We start from the raw sequence: 21,188 nt of genomic DNA on the forward strand, positions 1-21,188 counted from the left end.
ATTGCTTTGCTTCAGGGAAACTTAGTATAAATGTCTGAGTAAATGTCTGATCTAATACTTCTCAAAGTCGGAATATGTATCACTCCACGCTGGTTGAATGTGTGTTTGCATTTATCATGTGTCTGCCAAAAATTCAGCAGTTTCGTCCTCACAGCTGGCAGGAATCCTCCATCATGACAAAGATTTGTGACTCTTCTCCTCTCATCACCCTCTTCCCCCTTCAACTCATCTCCCACCATCCACATGTCTTCCTCTCTTCTTCTTTTCTGCCTCTGGTCCTCAACAGGACGACTGCTTCAACATAAATCACAGTCACTCTCCCTGCCAAACACACGTAAGCGAGAGACAAAGCAAAAAAGACAAGAGAGCAAGATACAGCAGATGAATTCTAAACAACATTTTCTTGAGCCAGACAACTACCACACCACTCTCCACGGGTCTCGGCTCTTTCACTAAGGGAACAAAATGCCGCATTTCCTAGTAATGACACAAACATCACAATTTAATTTGATTTTGGTTCATGAGCTTGCAATTTGATTCAATTCCAATTTCAATTCAGCATTGATTCATTTGGACATAGACCGTATGTGCCACAGAAACAAGTGTGCAGCCATCTTTAGAATTTTGTCTTTAACCTTCCGATTTTGCAGTAGCTCTATAGCATTGCTGTTGAAGAGCAATTCACTTACTTATTGTAGAATTAACAAAAGTGTGCATTGGTGTGATAAGAAACAGGATCATAAGATTTTAAAATGAGCGGTTCATTCATTAATCCGCAAAGATCTTACCTTCATGCTGTGGAAATGCAAACGGAAGACAGAAGACAACGAGCACTGTGCTGAAAAGGGGTGGAGCTACAGCTATATCATGTATAGTATGTCATTTTTTCTTTAAGGAAAAAAAATTATGCTGTAAACCAGAGATGCACCAATGTATCGGCCAGTAATCAGTATCGGCCGTTAAAAGCAATTTTTTTCATGACCAGGGGCCGATTATATCCTGTCAACCAAAAAGCGGCAGAAAATAATATGAGCACTGTGCTGAAAAGGGGTGGAGCTACAGCTATATCATGTATAGTATGTCATTTTTTCTTTAAGGAAAAAAAAATAATGCTGTAAACCAGAGATGCACCAATGTATCGGCCAGTAATCAGTATCGGCCGTTAAAAGCAATTTTTTTCATGACCAGGGGCCGATTATATCCTGTCAACCAAAAAGCGGCAGAAAATAATAAAATCTCGTGTTGAATTTAGGGCTGTCAAAATTATTGTGACAATAACTTATAATTATATACGTATGTTTGAATAAATCTGGCATGAAGACGGGTATTTAAGAAGACTATGTTATGTGCAACTGAGTTGTATACAGACATTTCAATATTTATTTGTGTGTAATTATGATATCTGTAAACAAATAGCAGTTGAATATAATAGCTCTGTTGTTCATTTTAACCTTTAATATTATAGTCATGTACCAAATGAGAGGGTTCCCCGTTTAGTTTACAGCATTGGTTAAATTAGATTTTTTTCCTTAAGAAAATCAAACAGTCAGTAACGGCATCGGTATCTGCAGATATTCTGGATAATCGGCTATCGGTATTGGCAGAGAAATTCAGTATAGGTGCACCTCTACTATACAGTAAACCCTGTAAGTTGTTACATTACTATAATATTAATATATTACATTAAACTGCTTTTCTGAGGTAGAAGTAATATTACGCAACATTGTTTACAAGCTGTTTTATTGACCTCTTTTCACTGCTGAATCACTGATTGAGTGATTGCAGACATAATATATTTTGGTTGTAGTGTATCTTTCAACATTCCTTCTGTTGTTCATTAATGTTCTTTTTGTGTTGTAACTTGTAGCAAAGAGGAAGAGATGATCAGATGATCAGCGACTATAGCTATCTGTCATGCCACATTAAAGAGCACCAAAACTGTATGTATTATTTGAATTTCGTAATAAAATTGAACAGAAAATTGCGAAATTTGAGAATTTAAAATTGAGGATTTTAACTTTGTTTCGTATCAAAAGTAACAAAGCTTACTGTGATTTATTAGAGGTGAAGCATGCTACAAATAATGCTTAGTGAAGTTTTTTTTCATGCATCAAATGAAAACTGCATAGATCGATAAGAATCAATATCGTTTCATCAAAATGAAGATCAATTAAAATCGAGAAATATTGTACATTTATCTGAAACAGGACATTAAATGAGACAAACGGACCTCAGGTCTTCATTTTATCCACCAGGAACTGATTGGGCATTGTTAAAAAGTTGGTGTTACTTTACAAAACGGTTGCACTTGCTCCATCAGTCTGAACAAGATGGTTCTGCACTTTCCCTTGGCCATAAATACATAGACACACACACATACAGGCAGTGAGAGAAAGAGCGAGAGAGTATTGAAGAGATTGATAGGGTGTGACTGTCATCCAGACACTGATAGTATGTACTAGACCCATAAACCTGCCTGAGTGACTGCTGAATACAACTCACCCCACACTTTTCTGTCTCACTCTTTCTCTCCTCAAGCATACTCATTTTGTGTACCTCAGATCCTTGCCCTCTGCCAACACAATATCATATTCAACAAACATAAATCTAATAAAGAATAATTTTAACCAAAAACATAGTGTCAGCGGTTCGTTCTGCATTTTGGTGATGATGTTTACAGCATGTCTGCTGTGGTTAGTTGATGCAAATCAAATCTAGAGGATCTGTTTCTGTTTATGGCTGCACTGCCGTTACTATTAAATAAAGTGAGTCTTATAGCAATCACAGCACAGAGCAACTTTCAAAATTAATTTCCTCCGCACTTGATCGGAGATTTATTGATCTCCTGTGTGAATGTCTCTTGTTTATATGAATGGATTCAAAACTCTCATCTTCTCCAGCTGGTTTATGTTCTGTTCTTCTCCAGAGTTTACTGTAGTGGCTCATGGGAACAGTGTTTGCTGGTAATTGGTTTTGTAACCACTGGTCTATGAGCTTGGTCTCGACAGAGCGATTGTGGTTTGTGCTTTGAACGAGAGATTAAAAGAGAGTAGCCTTATAGAAAAGTACAGTAGTAGTACCATGGTGCAGATTGCAATACCACAACACTTCGATATATACCATTGTACTGAATGAAATGCCTACAATTATGTAAACACACTGTTACGTGGGTCTGCACGTAGAGCAGTTGTTCCGGGTGTGATGTTTTTTTTTCTTAGCCTTTAGGTGGAGTTGTGAGCGGGGGAATTCTTCCGGATCCTCGAAAGTGGAGTGACGTCATCAGGGATTTCTACTATTTTTAGTCACTTCTTGTTATTTAGTAAGTTCAGCGAGGGAAGCAGTGGCCTGCAAGACTCACCTGTATGTTTGTTTTTCACGGGAGCTAGGTAAGATCTCTCCAGGTGGCCAGGTGTAGTCAGGGTTTTTGTATCCTTAACTGCCCTACCTGCTTGCTGTTATATTTATATATATATATGTTTGTGTTTGTTAAATATTTTTCTATTTGTGCAACTTGTGATCTGTGCTGTTCTGATATTTTTTTATTTAAAATTTAGTTTGATTAAAACTTGGTGAGGACGCACTAAAAAAAATGATATCAAGCGTCTGTGATTTATTGTATGTTCGGTCCAGGCCTATTGTGATTTAAATGAGCCAAATTTGGTTCTGGGCCGTAACATATTTGGGGGCTCGTCCCATTTTTAATAGTTTGAAGGATTAAATAGTTTCTTTGCGTGGCTTCGTTTGATCGTTTGATCTGCTCGCGCGTTATTGTTACTTTGTAACTTTAAGTCACAGACCTTTTGAATTTAATTGGCTTGCATCGTGCTTTGTTTTTACCTGCCTTACTAAACATGTTTAACCTAATGGAATTTATTGCGAATCCTAGGCAAGCTGAATTATTTCAAATAAATAGAGCTGACCTTATGAAAATCGCAGCTCATTATAACGTCAGTTTTAGAATTACAATGTCTAAACGCAAACTTCAGATATTGCTAGTTGATTCAATATATAAGCAAGGGGTTTTTGGCGAGGATGAAAAACTAGAAGAATATCCGGAATCCGTTGAGGGTAGTTCAGATGAGCTTACGCTGCAAGTCAGAAGTTTAGAGTTAAAGGCTGAAGAGCACGAGAGAGCCTTGTTGAGGGAGAGAGAGGAATGGGAGCGTGAAAAACACGAACTCGAGTTGACTCGAGATGGAACAAGCTTGTCATCTTAAGGAACTGGAGCTGAAAGCTCGCGAAAAGGGCGCAACAGATGCTTGGGAGTTTGACGTGAGTCGCAATATTAAAATTGTTCCGCCTTTTAGAGAGCAGGAGGTGGATACATTTTTTGCTCTGTTTGAACGTGTTGCGGCTAATTTGAAATGGCCGAAAACATTCTGGCCCATGTTGCTGCAGTGCGTGTTTGTGGGTAGGGCTCAGGAGGCTTACTCGTCTTTATCTGTTGAGGAGTCCCTGGATTATGAACGGGTAAAGAGAGCTGTTCTCAGGGTGTATGAGTTGGTTCCTGAGGCTTACCGACAAAAATTTCGCAATTATCGGAAATCAGATGTTGAGACCTGCTTTGAATTCATTCGTGAAAAAGAATCAATGTTTGATCGCTGGTGTGCTGCTTTGAAAGTGAAAACGTTTGAAGTACTTCGCGAATTGATTCTTTTATAAGAATTTAAAAACTGTCTTCCTGAACGTGTTGCAACCTATATTAACGAACAGAAAGTTCCTAAATGTTCCGCTGCTGCTGCCTTGGCTGATGAATATGTTCTTACTCATAAGAACGTGTTTAGTTTTACCCAAAAATCATCGCCCAACAGCAGTAGTCGCCGGTCTCCAAGGCGTAATTTTGAGGTTGCTTTGTCAGCAGATAAAGCTGTGGAGAGTTCCAAGTCCATGTCTTCACCGGTTTGTTTCTATTGTAAGAAACGTGGACACATTATTGCAGAGTGTAATGTGTTGAAAAAGAAAAATAGTGTTCCAAAACCAGTAGGTTTATTGATGTCCTCTCCGCAGTTGGAAGGACTGGAGGTGTTAGCTTCGCAAGCTGACATGTGTGAGGAACAGGGGTATGTGCCGTTCATTATGAATGGATTTGTGTCTTTGGTAGGTAGCTCTAACTGTCAAAAACCAGTTAAAATCCTCTGTGACACTGGCGCTGCTCAGAGTTTTATTCTGAAAGGAGCATTACCTTTGTCTAATAAGAGCTCTATTGGCTCAAGCGTTTTCGTACAGGAGTTCGAGATGGGCTTTGTGAACGTGCCTTTGCGCGAAATTTAAATTGATTCCTCCCTTGTTGCTGGTCGCGTTGTTGTTGGTGTGCGACCATGTCTTCCCGTTCGAGATGTCACATTTATTTTAGGGAATGACTTAGCGGGAGGGAAAGTTTTTGCCAGCCCCGAGGTAACTGATGTTCCCTTTCTCTGTTCTACTTCTGATGAACTGAATCAGAAATACCCTGAGGTATTTCCTTCGTGCGCTGTTACTCGCGCTATGGCACAGAGACTGAAAGATGAGAGTCTTAAGTTAGAAGGAGAGTGGGACTTTGATTTGAAAGATACAAGTTGTCTCTGTCACGCGAGCAGCTTATTGATGAACAGAGAAAGGATGTAACAATGTCGTCCCTCTTTGAAGTTGTTGTTCCTGTTGAGGAACTTGAACAAGTATCTCAAGGATACTTTGAATGTGGCGTGTTGATGAGGAAATGGAGACCAACAACTGCAACTGCTGATGATGATGAATGGCAAGTTGTCAAGCAGATAGTAGTTCCTTCTTTATATCGACCTGAAATGTTGAATCTCGCGCATGACAGTCCTTTTGCCGGTCATTTAGGAGTTAATAAAACCTACGATCGCATACTCCGACATTTTGTTTGGCCTGGCTTAAAGAGTGATGTAGCAAACTATTGCAAAAGCTGTCATGTGTGCCATGTGACTGGAAAACCGAACCAGAATATTTCACCAGCACCATTACTTCCTATTCTAGCTATTGGTGAACCATTCGAGTGTGTAATAGTTGATTGTGTCGGTCCCTTACCTCATACGAAGTCTGGTAATCAATATTTATGTGATGAGAGGGGCGGGGCCGAGAGCCGTGGGAATGGAGCGAGGCCGGTGGGGTAATTGCTAATGCACGACACCTGCGCCACTCACCGGTCTCGAGTCCCATGGAGGAGCTCTGGAAGGATAAAAGAAGGAGTGACAACAGTGTTGGACGAGAGAGGACCAGGCCTGGACTTTATTTTGTGTTTTGGTTCTGTTTGTGCGTGACAGTCATCCGCGAGGGGCTGTAGCGCTATTTTGTGTTTATTTATTTTATTAAAGTCTTTAAATGTAAAAAAAAAAAAAATCTTGTTCCGGTTCCCAGACACACTGCCGCTCGGCCCTCCACCAGCTGGGTAAACTCTTCCACAATGCCAGACGGCGGCACTGGACAGCCCTCAGTGGACGGCCCGACACTCCTCTGCCGCCCAGTGGACGGCGACGGCTCCTCCGGGTTCGGGCAGCCAGCAGGAGTTCCCCGTTCCCTGCTCACCCCCATCATGGTGGATGGCAGCAGGCTCCGTTCCCACGGCTCTCTGTCCCGCCCCTCTCGTCACAATTTGCTTACCATAATGTGCACGTCTACGCATTTTCCAGAGGCAATTCCTCTGCGGAGAATTACAGCACCAGTGATTGTGAAGTCACTAATCAAATTATTTTCATTGTTTGGCCTTCCACGCACTGTACAATCGGACCAAGGAACGGATTTTATGTCACGTGTGTTTAAACAGGCTTTGAATCAGCTGCATATCCAACATTGCACTTCCAGTTGTTACCACCCAGAAAGCCAGGGAAGCGAATTCAGCTCGAAAATAACATTGCTGAGCCGAGTTTTAGTCCTTGGAGTTCACCCTGTTTGCTGGTTAAAAAGTCAGACAACACGTTTCGTTTCTGTACTGATTTTAGACGCGTTAATGCTATTACAAAACCAGATGATAGTTATTCGTTGCCTCGTATGGAAGACTGCGTGGATTGTGTTGGAAACGCCGCTTTCGTTACCAAGATCGATCTGCTCAAAGGTTACTGGCAGGTGCCTTTGACGGCTCGTGCGAAAGAGATTTCCGCGTTTGTTACACCTGATAATTTTCTGAATTATACAGTGATGGCTTTTGGTCTTCGAAATGCACCGGCAACTTTTCAGAGACTGGTAAATCGTGTCATTGAGGGCATGAAAAATGTTGATGCGTATTTGGATGACCTGGTTCTTTACAGCGCGTCTTGGCCAGAACATGTATTGCAACTTGAGACTTTGTCTGATCGGTTGTCTAGTGCCAATCTCACGGTTAATTTGGCAAAATGCGAATTCGGTCGAGCAACAGGGACTTATCTAGGGAAAGTTGTTGGTGGTGGACAAGTTTGTCTTGTTGAATCTAAGGTGGAGGCAATCACTCGTTTCCCCGTGCCCACTATGCGTCTGGAACGTCGCTGATTTTTGGGTATGGTGGGATTTTATCGAAATTTCTGCAGATATTTTTCTGTTGTTGCTTCATCCTTAACTGACCTTCTCAGTCCAAAAGTACCATTTAAATGGTCTGAAGACCGTCAGTTTTTGAGAAAATGAAAGCACTTCTGGTTCATTCCCCTGTTTTATCTGCCCCGGATTTTTCCACTTCGTTTCTTCTTGCTGTTGATGCAAGTGACACTGGTGCAGGAGCTGTCCTTCTACAATTAGATTTGGCTGGTTTTGAGCATCCTGTTTGTTATTTTTCGCGTAAATTTAACAAACATCAACAAGGTTATTCCACCATCGAGAAGGAGGCACTCGCCCTTGTCCTTGCTCTTCAACATTTTGATGTTTATATTGGTTCAGTTAGTCTACATGGATCACAATCCCTTACTTTTCATTAATCGGATGAAAAATAACAATCAACGTCTGATGCGATGGAGTCTGTTTTTACAGACTTTTGAATTAGACATACGGCACATCCGTGGTAAGGATAATGTCATTGCTGACGCTTTATCCCGAATCTGAATAGAATAAATTGTAGTTAACAGTTGAGGTAAGATGTTTGTTTTTCTTCCCTCTACAACTTACTCACTTAAGGGTGAGGGTGTTACGTGGGTCTGCTCGTAGAGCAGTTGTTCCGGGTGTGATGTTTTTTTCTTTCTTAGCCTTTAGGTGGAGTTGTGAGCGGGGGAATTATTCCAGATCCTCGAAAGTGGAGTGACGTCATCAGGGATTTCTACTATTTAAACCTCGATGGCGTCAATGGCTGATCTCTCTCTGCTTTTGTTCGCTGGGTCTCTCGCTTCACGGCAAGATTACCCATCGCCTCTCTACTCTTTCTTTTCTTATTTTTTACTTTGTCTATTTTCAGTAGCAGGTAGTGCATTTGTTTTTTTTGTTAGTCATGTTTTGTTATTTAGTAAGTTCAGCGAGGGAAGCAGTGGCCCGCAAGAATCACCTGTATGTTTGTTTTTCACGGGAGCTAGGTAATATCTCTCCAGGTGGCCAGGTGTAGTCAGGGTTTTTGTATCCTTAACTGCCCTACCTGCTTGCTGTTATATTTATTGTTATATAATTTGGTTCTGGGCCATAACACACACACACATATATATATAAATAAAGGTGACACATATAAATTAAAGCAATACATATATAGCACACATGTATGTTCAACCATTCCCAGAATCCACCACATGGTAAATGGATTCATACAAGTGTTGGGAGTGCCAAAAAACGACAACAACAAAAAAATAAATAAAAATGAAACATTGCTGATAACCTTCGGCTTCCTGTTTGGTGCATCATGGGGATAAAGTACAGCAGTTATGAAAAAAGTGTCTGAAATGGAATTGCTTATAAAGGTCTGTATCTCAGCTTTATTCCTAAAGCAGAGAAAAATATGTTATTTCGAAATAAATAACAATAAAACCTACAGTACAGGAGGCTGGAAAGCAGCTTTAAGTCTCCAAATGGCTAGTGCTTGAAAACAACAAACACTCCCACGCTCTTTCAGCACAAACATTATCAAATGTCCTGTTTTCACAGAGTGCTGGAGAGATGTACAGACGTGCTCACATCTCTAAATGGACTTTTAGCGTTCCTCTGACCCTGGAGGGCTGGCAGACAGGAGACAATAACTGAAATGAATCATTACGTCTTACATAGTTTAGGGAAACAACCAAATTAGACAGAGAGACCACGGTAATCTAAAATCATTAAAGTGTTCTCAGGTTTATGGGAAATGAATAAGGTACATGTTAACTCAAAGCATAACATACACAAAATATGAAAGATCCTTTTAGTTTCACAGTGGATCCTGTACTCAATGTTCTCTATAATCCTATAAGACAAAGTTCAGAAAAGCTCAATAGTAAGTTTCTAGGAGAAAGACAAAAATTTCAATGAACATTGACCTACATTTTAGTATTAAATATTGTATAGTTTCAGCAGCTTTGGAACATAATGCACAACTACTTTTATGGCGCTTTCTTGTTCTTTTTCGGCTTCAAAGCCACTGGTCACCGCTTGCTTCCATTGTTTGGTGTAACATGAGGTTGAGTAGATGATTTATCTACAGAATTACCATTTTTTTATCTAGAACTGAGCACTCAAACTATAGGAACAGTGTGCCCTTTATCCAGTTTTGTGTCCAGTTGGGGACGGGTTTCGAATACACTTTTAAATCAGCCATATCGATGAGGGAATCACCAGACACACAGTCCAGATGCCAGTCTGGGAGTTTAATAACTCTTCAGAGCCGCGGGGCTGGCGGTCACGGGTTTTATATCCTGTAGTCTTTGCAAATGATTTTTGTCTTTCTATTCCTCTCTTCCTAACACAAGAAGTATGTGTTTATTTTGTTTTATTTTATACTATACTATATATTATATTAGCTTTGGACTAAAATAAAAACACAAATTACATACCATAATATAATAAAGTGGGATCCAAAAGTTAAACTAAATATATATATATATATAATGATTAAAAATTATTACAATGAAACATATTATATATATATAAAAAAAAGTAACAATAATATTAAATACAATTATTTAAATATAAATTAGAATGTAGAAAATAACACTATTTAAATAATAATAAAAATTATATTTAAATAATAAAGCAGCATATATATATATATATATATATATATATATATTATATATATATATATATATATATATATATATATATATATATACACACACAGACTTTATTTATGTGTATATATAATTGTCAACACTCAAGTCACTCTCAGATGAAAACAGTTTGGAGAAAAAAAAACTCTTTTCAACAGTCGTGATTTATAGATTTAAAAAATCCATAACTGCAGTAACAATCCCCCAGTGTACCATACATTTTTAAAAACCACTTTCACAAACCGATTAATTTATCAGTTTATCTCTTCGTGCAGGAAATGAGATACTCTACATACTGTGATACACATTGATTAGCCTGTTATATGTCCTTAGCAATTATTTCTAATTGACACTGACTTCAAATGCGCATGAAATGTAATATTAAGATGAATGGACAGACTGCAAGGTGGAAAAAAGACTGATGTTGCCCAGGCAGCTGGGTCTTTACCGATGTTCCCAGCAGACATTCGTGAGTTTTGTGGACACTATGAGGACGCGTTTCTTCACTTTAGCTGTGGAAACAAGGACGTTGTGCTTTTTGTGTTGCACACAAGCTTTGAAAATTTGACAAATAGCAACCTACAGACTATATAATGTGCAATAACTACACCCTCCATGCATCTGAAAGGTCAGCTCCTACTCCCACCCCACCTGTCCTGCTGTATGTGCCCAGACCAATAGCACCGAATGCAGTCTGTAAATGCCAAACACTTGCTGGGTGTTTTCTTCTCCAAACCACTGAACCCATAAAGAAACACAAGGCGCCTCCGGGTGAATAAAGAGCCCAGTTCAGCACTTGACCCGTTACGCTGAAAATAACCACGGTCACCATCACGACCCCGGTGACATTTTTCATCTCAATCGCTTCATGGGGAAATATCAGCCTGTTTTTTGGTTTTTGTTTTTTATTGTTGATGAACCATTAGCTAATCCTAGCTTTATCATTTATTACAATATTTAGCTGTTGAATTCTAAAATAAATATCAACAGGGTTTTTTCTTCCTTATCTTATATTCTCTAATTTTCTCTTTTTGAATTTTTGTATGTATATGTACACTGCCTTTCAAAAGTTTAGGATCAGTAAGATTTTTTTTATGTTTTTTTCCCCCCTTCTCTTATGCTCACCAAGTCTGCATTTATTTAATCAAAAATACAGAATAAAACAGTAATGTTGTGAGATATTATTACAATTTAAAATAACTGTTTTCTATTATAATATACTATAAAATGTAATTAATTCCTGAGATGCAAAGGAATTTTCATCAGCAATTACTCCAGACATTTCTCCGGTCTTCAGTGTCACATGATCATTCAGAAATCTTTCTAATATGCTGATTTATTATCAGTGTTGGAAACAGTTGTGCTGCTTTTGTTGGAACCTGTGATACTTTTTTTCAGGATTCTTTAATGAATATAAAGTTAAAAAGAACAGCATATATTTGAAATAGAAATATTTTCCAACAATATAAGAACTTACTATTGCTTAGTATCAATTTAACACATCCCTGCTGAATAAAAATATTAATTTCTTTCAAAATCAAAAAAAAAGAAAGGGAAAAAAAAATGTACTGACCCAAACTTTTGAACAGTAGTGTATATTATGAAATATTTCTATTTTTAATAAATGCTGTTCTTTTTAACTTTTTATACAATATTAATTTCAATACTTTATAAAGCTAAATGAAGATGAAAGACAAATGTGTTTACTTTTAATAAAAAAAAAAACATGTTTAATTTATTTATTTATTTTTTTTAACAAACAAAGTTTAAAATATTAAAGAAAATAAAATATTAGTCTCTTTAACTGTATTATGTCCCATTGGCGGTAAAGTATGAACACAGCAATCAATAGATGATGTGTTTGAGATACCTGTTTGAAAACAGTCATTATTTTTTGGTAATTCCTCAAAAGCCAAGGAGATCACACACTTCACACAACTTACTCTTTGTTTTACAAATTTTGAAAAGATTCTCTTTACCAAAATCTTACCGTTTCCCCCAAACAGTCCCTGAAATCCAGTTGAGATACAGAGCCGCTCTACAAAATCACTGAACTGTACTTTTTCAAACCGGCTCATTCAGGTACAAGAACACAATCACAGCTTACCTCTGAGACCCCTCCGCACGGGAAGGGCCCATTAAAGGGACACATTACGGTCTCCAAAACGATAACAACTGAGAGTGTGGCTCTTAAGCATCTATCTGTCAAGAGCACCATTTAACTGTCACACATACACACCCAGCGGCGGCCAACAGAGCCGCCTGTTAATCAGTTCTATTTACCTCGTCGTTCTGCTCTTGTACATTTAGGAGAAGGAGGAAAACTCGGCAGGTGCCTGATTCCGTGTTATGATCTCTTTGTTTGTTTGCTCTGACTCCCAGCATCACGAGAGAAGCGATTACACGACACTCTGCTGCAGATCATGTGCAGTCATGTCTGAACTGCTGCTCAACGATTCACTTCAGCTGGAAACAAGCATCACACCGGAGCACCAATTACGCCAATTAACTCCAATTAGACTGGATCAAAACAAGCAAACTATCAGGTGATCGAGACAGGACTAATCACAGTATAAGAGGAAACAGTTATAGTTTCCCTTTGCAAAACAAAGCGAAAAAGAGACACTGAGTACTGAAGAACTCGCTTGAAAAGGCAACACAGCCAAGAACAACACCTCACATTGAAGAAAACGAAAAATCTTTCATCATTTACTCACTCTCATGCTGTTCCAAATATCTGTATATTACTTTCTTCTGTAGAGCACAACAGACTGTGCTGGTTGCTTTTTTTCCATGGAATTACACTGAATGGACACTAAAACAATACCAAATAGACCTTAAATGTGATCCACATGACTCATGAACCGTATTGTTTGAAGCCAAATGAGGAAATGTGAGGAAAATTCTGAAATGTACATTTATTTACCGATAATGTTCTCAAATCAGTCTGATTCATGCATAAATCCTTCAGACATTGAAACTGATCTGACTCAACAAACGGATTCATTCACAAAACAAACTTTGCTACATCTAGGGTGAATAATAATTTTTTTTTGTAAATAATGACTGGAATTGAGGGCTGAATTCTTAACACAAAGATACGGAATGGCTTCAGAAGATGTGGAACATAGTGCACAAATCAAATGGACCACTTTTATGATACGTTTATGGTGTTTTGAGTATTTTTTTTCAGAAAGCTTCTGGAAAAGAGGATGAAAATAGTCATCAAATAGTTTGGTACAAAGTGAGTGAGATAAGGATCATTACAACGAAGGACAATAACAATATAAATAACAATAACCAACTGTACCAATAACGATAACGACACAGAGAAATTATATTGTTGGAATCACATTTAAAACGATCATCCAGTTTTTTCCCCATCAGAATCCAACTGACTTAGAAAAGCTTGAGCCTTTAAATCGGCAGATGGCATAACTGTAATGCATGATTATAATAAACAGAAGCTATTGTCCATTGATATTGATGCTATTATAGTTATCATTGTAGTTATCTTTACAGTTACCATTCTTGTTGTGAACAGGCCTTAAGAGATGCCAGAATTAGAATTATTCTTGTAATATTAATTTCCCACAATCCCCCCCACCAAGATTTCCTATATCATCCTAGATTGGTGAAGGTAATGAAAATATAATGAAAGTAGAAACATAACTGGTCAAACCGTACAGTATATAAGTATGAGTATGTGTCAGAACATAAAAAAGGGGAAAAACAATCTACTGGCACAATAGTATTGGTTTAAAATAAAAAAAAGAGAAAGATTTAAAGAAAAAAAACAGGTAAAGCATATCACATTAGTTCAAAACTAATACCAAAATAAATATTCTGAAATCGAAAGATTAATATATTAGTATATACTATCAATATATACTATTACTAAAGACTATTATATTGCTATACTAATTGAAAAATGATTAAGACCAGTTAAACCAATAAAAATACTGAACCAGTCAAGACCTTGAATCTCCAACATAACCATCTTGACTAGCTTGTACTAATAACACATCAGCATTGATCGTTGTAAAACGTGGAATGTAAACTGGTCTAAACTGGTTCATCATCAGCAGTGTTATTCTGTTGCTGTGGACTGTATTGACTGGATAAGCTTGCTTAATCAAGCAGAATCTTATCATAAATTATTACACGGCTCTGTGGAATACTTGATTCTGATTGGTCAGTCGCGACATTCTGAGGTATGTTATCCCTCGATAACAACCGGTAAAAACTAATAACACAGGCTCATCCGGGTAACAGCAGTCGGCGCTGTACTCTTGCTTGAACTATTTTTTCTTGGTGGAAGCTTTGCGTTTGTTTAGCTAATAAAATATTAAAACTCGATTCAAAATGGTGTACAATTATTTAATTATGTCATCCTGGTATCGCGGACTCGCTCTCGTTTCATACAAACGCAGCTGCTGCCATTTTGCTACGATTGTTTTGTACGCTGTAATGGATTATAAGAGAACTAAGAACACTAAAAACATTTTCGTCTTAATTCTTTTATTGCCTTAACTATTTTTGTGGTGAAATGTTGTGCAATAAGAGGTTTGACTGCACCGTTTCCCTTAAATGTCCATCTAGTTTGAATTGCCGCTTGCTCGCAACTGCTGTCTTCACGGAAGCTTTGCGTTCAAATATTTAAACTCAAATCAATATTTTGCGTCTAATTATTTACTTATGTGGCAAGTAGCCGTGTAATAAGCGGGATAATGTACATCCAGCCGGTTGTTATCTCAGAATAAACCCCTTCAGGCTGATACAAGATCCAGGGTCCTGATCACCCTGTCGGGGTTTATTCTGAGATAACAACCGGCTGGATGTACATTATCCCTTACGTAATCACTCACCAGCCTGGTTGGTTGTGATGTCTATGGAGACGTGTTGGGCAGGATACGGGCTCTTGTTGGTGACGCCGTTGACCGCCTGGATCTCAAAGGTGTAGAGAGTGTGTGCCAGCAGATTACTGATGAAGACTCTGGATTCGGTCAGTCCCAGCTGCTGGGGCTGAAATTCCACGTTATCATCGCAATGGGAGCAGGAACGACGGTCCGCCTGGCATTTCTTACAAATAATATTGTACACAACATCATCACGGCCACCCGTCTCACGCGGAGAGTGCCACTCCAGAGTCACAGAGGTCTTGTTCACAATAGAGATGACGTTTCTTGGTCCAGAGGGAACACCTGATGAGAAAGTATGAAGACATGTGAGAACAGTCACTAAGCAAACTACAAAATTATACTGCTAAAAAAAACGATAACAGCAGGGATAACATTTGCATTTGTCTAGGCTCTTTGAATTACATTACAGTGATGTAATTACAACTCGTACAATGGCTTTTTATTCAATTAAAATTTCTACACTTGAATAACAGAAAATTACTCTTTTTAGATTAATTTTGTGAGTTGAAAAACGAATGCCTTTAGAAGACATATAATTGCATGATATGCTTACCACAGTGAAATAATTAATGCACAAGAAAATCTATATAAGAATGGGAGCACTTTTCTTTCATAGGTAAATGAAAACCTTTTTTTGCATTTCCATTCCTCTCAAAAAGGAATAGTTCACCCCGAAATTAACTTCTATTTTAATTTAGTCACCTTCACTTCACTGCAAACCCGTATGACTTTCTTTCCTCCATCGAACACAAAAGGTGAAATTCAAGGGAAGTGTACTGGTCACATTTGTTCATGCAATTACAAAGAATGGAGACTTAAAGTTCCCCTGAAGTGCCTTGAAACGCATATGAATCGCTCCGTATAATTCGCATGACAGCGCGAAACCAGACTTCATTTGCCCCAATCGAAAGCATATTTACACTGACTGAATCGTTCCCTATCGCCTACATTGTGCACTACGTGTCATTCACTGTACAGCAAATACTACACTGTGAACAAGTGACCGATCTCAGCTGCAGCTTCAGCATCTATTTATAGTGTATGGGGGCGGGCGCTTCGGATTCTAGAGAGCATTTGATTGGTCAGAAGCTGAAGTACGAGGTGACGTAAAAAAAAAAAACGTTGATCCGTTTTGGCAGAAGTTACGAACTGCAAGCTTTGAATGCTTATATCTTCTAAATCCGAATTTTGTCACTGTTTTGGAGCACACTGGCTTATAGATAACCTTAAGACTAACATCTTGATACTAACACCCAAAAAAAAATTATTTTGATTTCATGGGGACTTTAAGCTTTCATGCTTCAAAAAAAAAGCACACCATAACATTATGAAAAAATAGCCTATACAAGTAAAATACTGTAGCTACATGTACCAAGTTTTCTGAAGTCATACGATAGCTTTGTAGGACCATTTTTAGCTGATTATCTACCCGGATGAAGAACCGAATCAATTTGATTTGGGAGTGCATGAATCATTTGAATGGAATCAACCCATTCATGTTGATGTGACTCAAGTGATTCACAAATCATCTTTGCTTCTCTCAAACTGCCAAGATTTATGAAAAATTGTTTAAATCTGGTCTGTATAAACCACTTCGTGCTTCATGAAAGAAATAAAGTAATAAAGGTTTAGAATGACATGATGATGAGTAAATGATGATTTCTGAAGGATCATGTGACACTGAAGTCTGGAGTAGTGGCTGATGAATATTCAGCTTTGCATCACAGAAATAAAATATATTCCAAAGTATATTATAATAGAAAACTATTATTTTAAATTGTAATAATATATCACAATATTACATTTTTTTTCCGTATCTTTAATAAAATAAATGCAGTCTTGATGAGCATAAATGATTTCTTTAAATCTTACTGATCCCAAACTTTTGAATGGCAGTGTATAAAACTGTCTCTCAGCTATTAATGTTTCAATTCCCTATGGTATTTAATTACAACTATTCTTAGTTTTTACAGCAGATTTCACTTGTGATAAAAGTCAGCTGTTGATATGTGACAGTAAATCTTTTCCATGTGGTTAAAGTTCAAATATACATTTTCTACTCAACTCCTAAAAAGTCTTACAGAAAGGAGCAGTGTTGTGTGTTTCCTTTTAGCTGCGGTCTCAGTCCCAGAGCGATGTGTAACTGTTTATAATTACCATGCAGAGTGGCGGCCCCCGAGCAGCCATACATCAGCTCACTAACTCAACACTGAGAGCGGCTTTTCATCGACAATCAAAATAAGGGATAAAAACAAGGTTTTAGTAATGGCTCTTTATCTCAGCCTCCTGGATCCATTCCTACACATTCCCTTTCTCACTATAGAGCCACAGGGAAAACCCATATTGTGTTTCTGATAAAGCAATGACTTCCCTCAGTGCACAGAACATCCGGCCAGGAACTGAGGATTTACAGATCACGGAAAGGTTGTGATGTTAACTATAGACTGCAACAGAACCAGATGAGAACCAGGAAAAACTCTGGAACGAATATTCAGGTTTGATTTTCGTGACCAGCCACTTCCATGAAAACATTTGAGTGACTTCTCCTCGAAATATCAAACATGGCGAGGAGACATTCCAGCTCTTGAAGCAAGAGAAGAATGATTTCACTCAGACTACGACACAATGAGCTATTGTGAAGGCAAGGCCTTGTGGGATAGATCAGGGGCTACTGGGTCCCTAAACAGGGAGCAAACAAAACCCAAATTTTGGGAGGTAGAAACAATGTCACGCCCCACAGAAAGTGAAATAATAATAATAATAATAATAATAAAGCTGCTCATAAAATGTTAATGTAACATCCTGATGTTAATGGTAAGGGAGCAAACAAAACCCAAATTTTGGGAGGTAGAAACAATGTCACGCCCCACAGAAAGTGAAATAATAATAATAATAATAATAATAATAATAAAGCTGCTCATAAAATGTTAATGTAACATCCTGATGTTAATGGTCAACATTTTCTAAAGGTAAAGCACCTCCATTCAATGGCTTTTTACACTGAAAAATTTTAAAAAATCTAAGTCTGTCTTCTGACCTATTCTGGAAACAGTGCCACAGATATTTTCAAAAGGTCTGTGAGGGTCTATAAAGCATTGGCTCTTTCTGCTCTGTTAGCAGGGAGTGTTTCATTCAGACAGTGAGCTGGTCACTATCCAAACAGTGAGGCTTTGCTTACACCGCAGTTAACACCCAAAGCACTGTTTGATTAGGTGCTACGACAGCAAAGATGTCTTACTCACTATATCTTACAGTCAGGCTTAAGAAAGGCAGAGGGGAAAAGGCAGAGAGCGAGAGAAAGGAGGAGAAAAAGAGCAAGTGAAAAAGAGGAGTTGGTCCATACCTGGAACTAGGCCAGAAGATGTGTGTGCGAAGAGAATGAGGCCATGAGATACAGCCAGCTCTAACACAATTAGCCAGTTCCCAAAGGAAATCCACACACACCAAAAGCAACTTCACTACACACACACACACGCAAACATCACCATAACTACACTGATACAGTATGTTTACCTTCTGTTATACTGTGTGTGTGTGTGTGTGTGTGTGTGTGTGTGTGTGTTCGAGGAAAGACCACCACTGCAGGATAACATTTTGCATATGATTATTCTGCATTAGAGAATGACACTCTGTTGTAGTTCTGCACTGATGAGGTCGGCCCGTTCTTACTGCATATCTCCAGCATCCTCCACAACTAAGCATTCAGAAACTTCCTGTAAAATAGGGAATAGCCCCATTGTGATAAGCATTAATTTTGTGGGCACGTTATCACAAATACCTGATTAGTATAATTCTTTTAGTGAATGGGGGCTCTAAAAAAACACAGCCAATGTGTGCAAATTAATCGCGCTATCAGTGGGAGCAGTCTTGATGAATTTCACCTGTTATTATTGATAGAAACTAGCATACTGTATATTCAAACACACAATTGCTCAAAAGTTTGGGGTCAGTATATAATCTTTGGGGAAAAAAATAAAATAAATACTGTTTCCACAAAAATATTAAGCAGCAAAACTGTTTTCAACATTGATAATAATAATAAGAAATTGAAAAAAATCTGAAGAAATCTTGAGCAGCAAATCAGCATATTAGAACGATTTCTGGAAAATTGCTGAAAATTCAACTTTGTGTCACAGGAATAAATTACATTTTAAAATATATTCAAATAGAAAACAGTTAGTAGTGTAAATTAGAGAACATTTCGATCTTATGACTTCGTTTATGACATTCTCATTTATTACATAAATATATATTGGCTGTTTATTGTTGTTTTGGTGCATTTAATAACAATAACTTCTTATGGAACAGTCTTTTTATTTTTATTGTTATCTCTGTATTTCATTTTTTTTCTATTTGCTTTCAACATTTTCAATCTATGTGGCAATAATGAAGGTTTGAATGAACAGATTCCTCCAAGTAAATATATATATATATATATATTAGGGATGCACCGATACCACTTTTTTCAGAACGAGTCCGATACTTTCATTTTTGGTACTCGCCGATACCGATACCTGTATTTTCACAGGAATTTTTTTCTTTTTTAAATTTTGGGTACAGAAACAAAATAATAGTAATAATAATAATAATATGAATCATGTTAGTTGGCTTCATTTAGCAAACAGATATTACCTTCAGTTATTTCCACACTTAATTATACCTGTTAAAATGTATTGTATAAGGTTTTGTTACTTACACTGTTCATTTTAATGGTGCATTAGAGCTGCTCCATATCAGCAGCTCAATACTGTAATCACAAAACGTTTTCCTAAAATAATGCAGGGAACCACTCGTTATACATTATACGAGTGCATGCGTACTATTTTGGTGATGTAATTTGCGTCACGCGCAGCGTACACGGACCCTCGCGTACAAGTAAAAACCGAAGTATACTTTGGCCTTAAAGCAAGCTAAACATACGCAGCGCGCACACGTTTGTATTGGTGCAGAATGAGAGAGACACTTACAGCCTAGCGCATTTCACCCAGTCTGCTAGTTTCACTTCTGCTTTAAATAAAGTTGTGTATGCTTGACATCGTCACGCACGGCGGCCTACAGTGAGCAGAGGCCGGGGGCTAGTGTGAGGAACGGCCGGAGGGTTAGAGTGAGCAGAGGTGGGTGGGCTCGAGAACAGCGCGGCCGGCAATTTTGACGAAGGAGCATCCGGAAGGACATGTGACGACTCCAGGCTGGACTCAGCTCCAGGCATGACAAAGCAGATATCGTCCTCTTTTGGCCAAACAAAGTAGTTTCGCTTTCACTATGAAGCACACAGCAACTTCATGATATGGTGGCGGAAACAACAAAACTACAGCGAGAATAAAAGTTACGCCTTCTTTCTTTGCGTGAACATTTGGGCGGCGTTATGCAAATCTTCCCACATCGTGACGTAGACATGTCGTGTTAGAATGAGCTGTTTTAGGTAGGCGTGGCTGACTCTTAACTTTTATAAAGAAAATCACTTTGGATTTGAGACTTTAGTCTTTGCAACTTTACAGATCTTCTTTATGCACCAAGAGCTTGTAATACTCCAAAGAGAAAGGAAAAATTTAAATCGCATCGTATGATCCCTTTAATCCAAATGCATGCGCTAATGGAGCGAACAGCAATCAAGATCATGCACCAGAAGTGCGCGCTCTCTGACTCTCTCTCGCTCTCCTTGCCGTCAAATAACTTTAGTAACTTGTGCATTGTTTTACTTACTTGCTTTTGACATATCTGACTGAACTACAAACTTTCCAGTGATGTCTGTGAGATATTCACTCGACCAGCTCGAGCATCTGTGCAGCCGCGCACTCAATCCAGCGCACTCTGCTTATCAGCTCGGGCACATCCGCTATACAGGCGTGAATATTTAATGTTTAACATTATATTAATTACTTACATGTACTTCATAGACATCCTTAATCTCTAATAACTCCATTGTACTCTCTGTTGTTCTGTTTTCAGTGTTTCTTTTTCTGGACACAGCTCTATTCACACACTGTTTGGTATCAGCTTTTGGTATCGGGGCATTTTTATGAGTATGAGTACGAGTACATGCGCGCAGCATCGTGCATCCCTAATATATATATATATATATATACAGTATATATATATATATATATATATATATATATATATATATATATATATATATATATAT

The 21,188-nt window shown here is 38.1% G+C and overlaps 1 protein-coding gene across 1 annotated transcript in view; it reads right to left on the minus strand.

Annotated features, from left to right (window-relative positions):
• The window catches only part of ephb1 (EPH receptor B1), a 262,922-nt gene that overhangs the window by 54,271 nt on the left and 187,463 nt on the right, over positions 1–21,188 (minus strand). Inside the window, exon 5 of the mRNA XM_016231011.1 lies at positions 14,990–15,325. Coding sequence (XP_016086497.1) covers positions 14,990–15,325 — 336 coding nt within the window. The remainder of the gene's footprint in view (positions 1–14,989; positions 15,326–21,188) is intronic.

The sequence above is a fragment of the Sinocyclocheilus grahami genome, unplaced genomic scaffold (assembly GCF_001515645.1).
Source record: "Sinocyclocheilus grahami isolate Dianchi unplaced genomic scaffold, SAMN03320097.WGS_v1.1 scaffold382.1, whole genome shotgun sequence".
Classification (NCBI taxonomy): domain Eukaryota; kingdom Metazoa; phylum Chordata; class Actinopteri; order Cypriniformes; family Cyprinidae; genus Sinocyclocheilus; species Sinocyclocheilus grahami.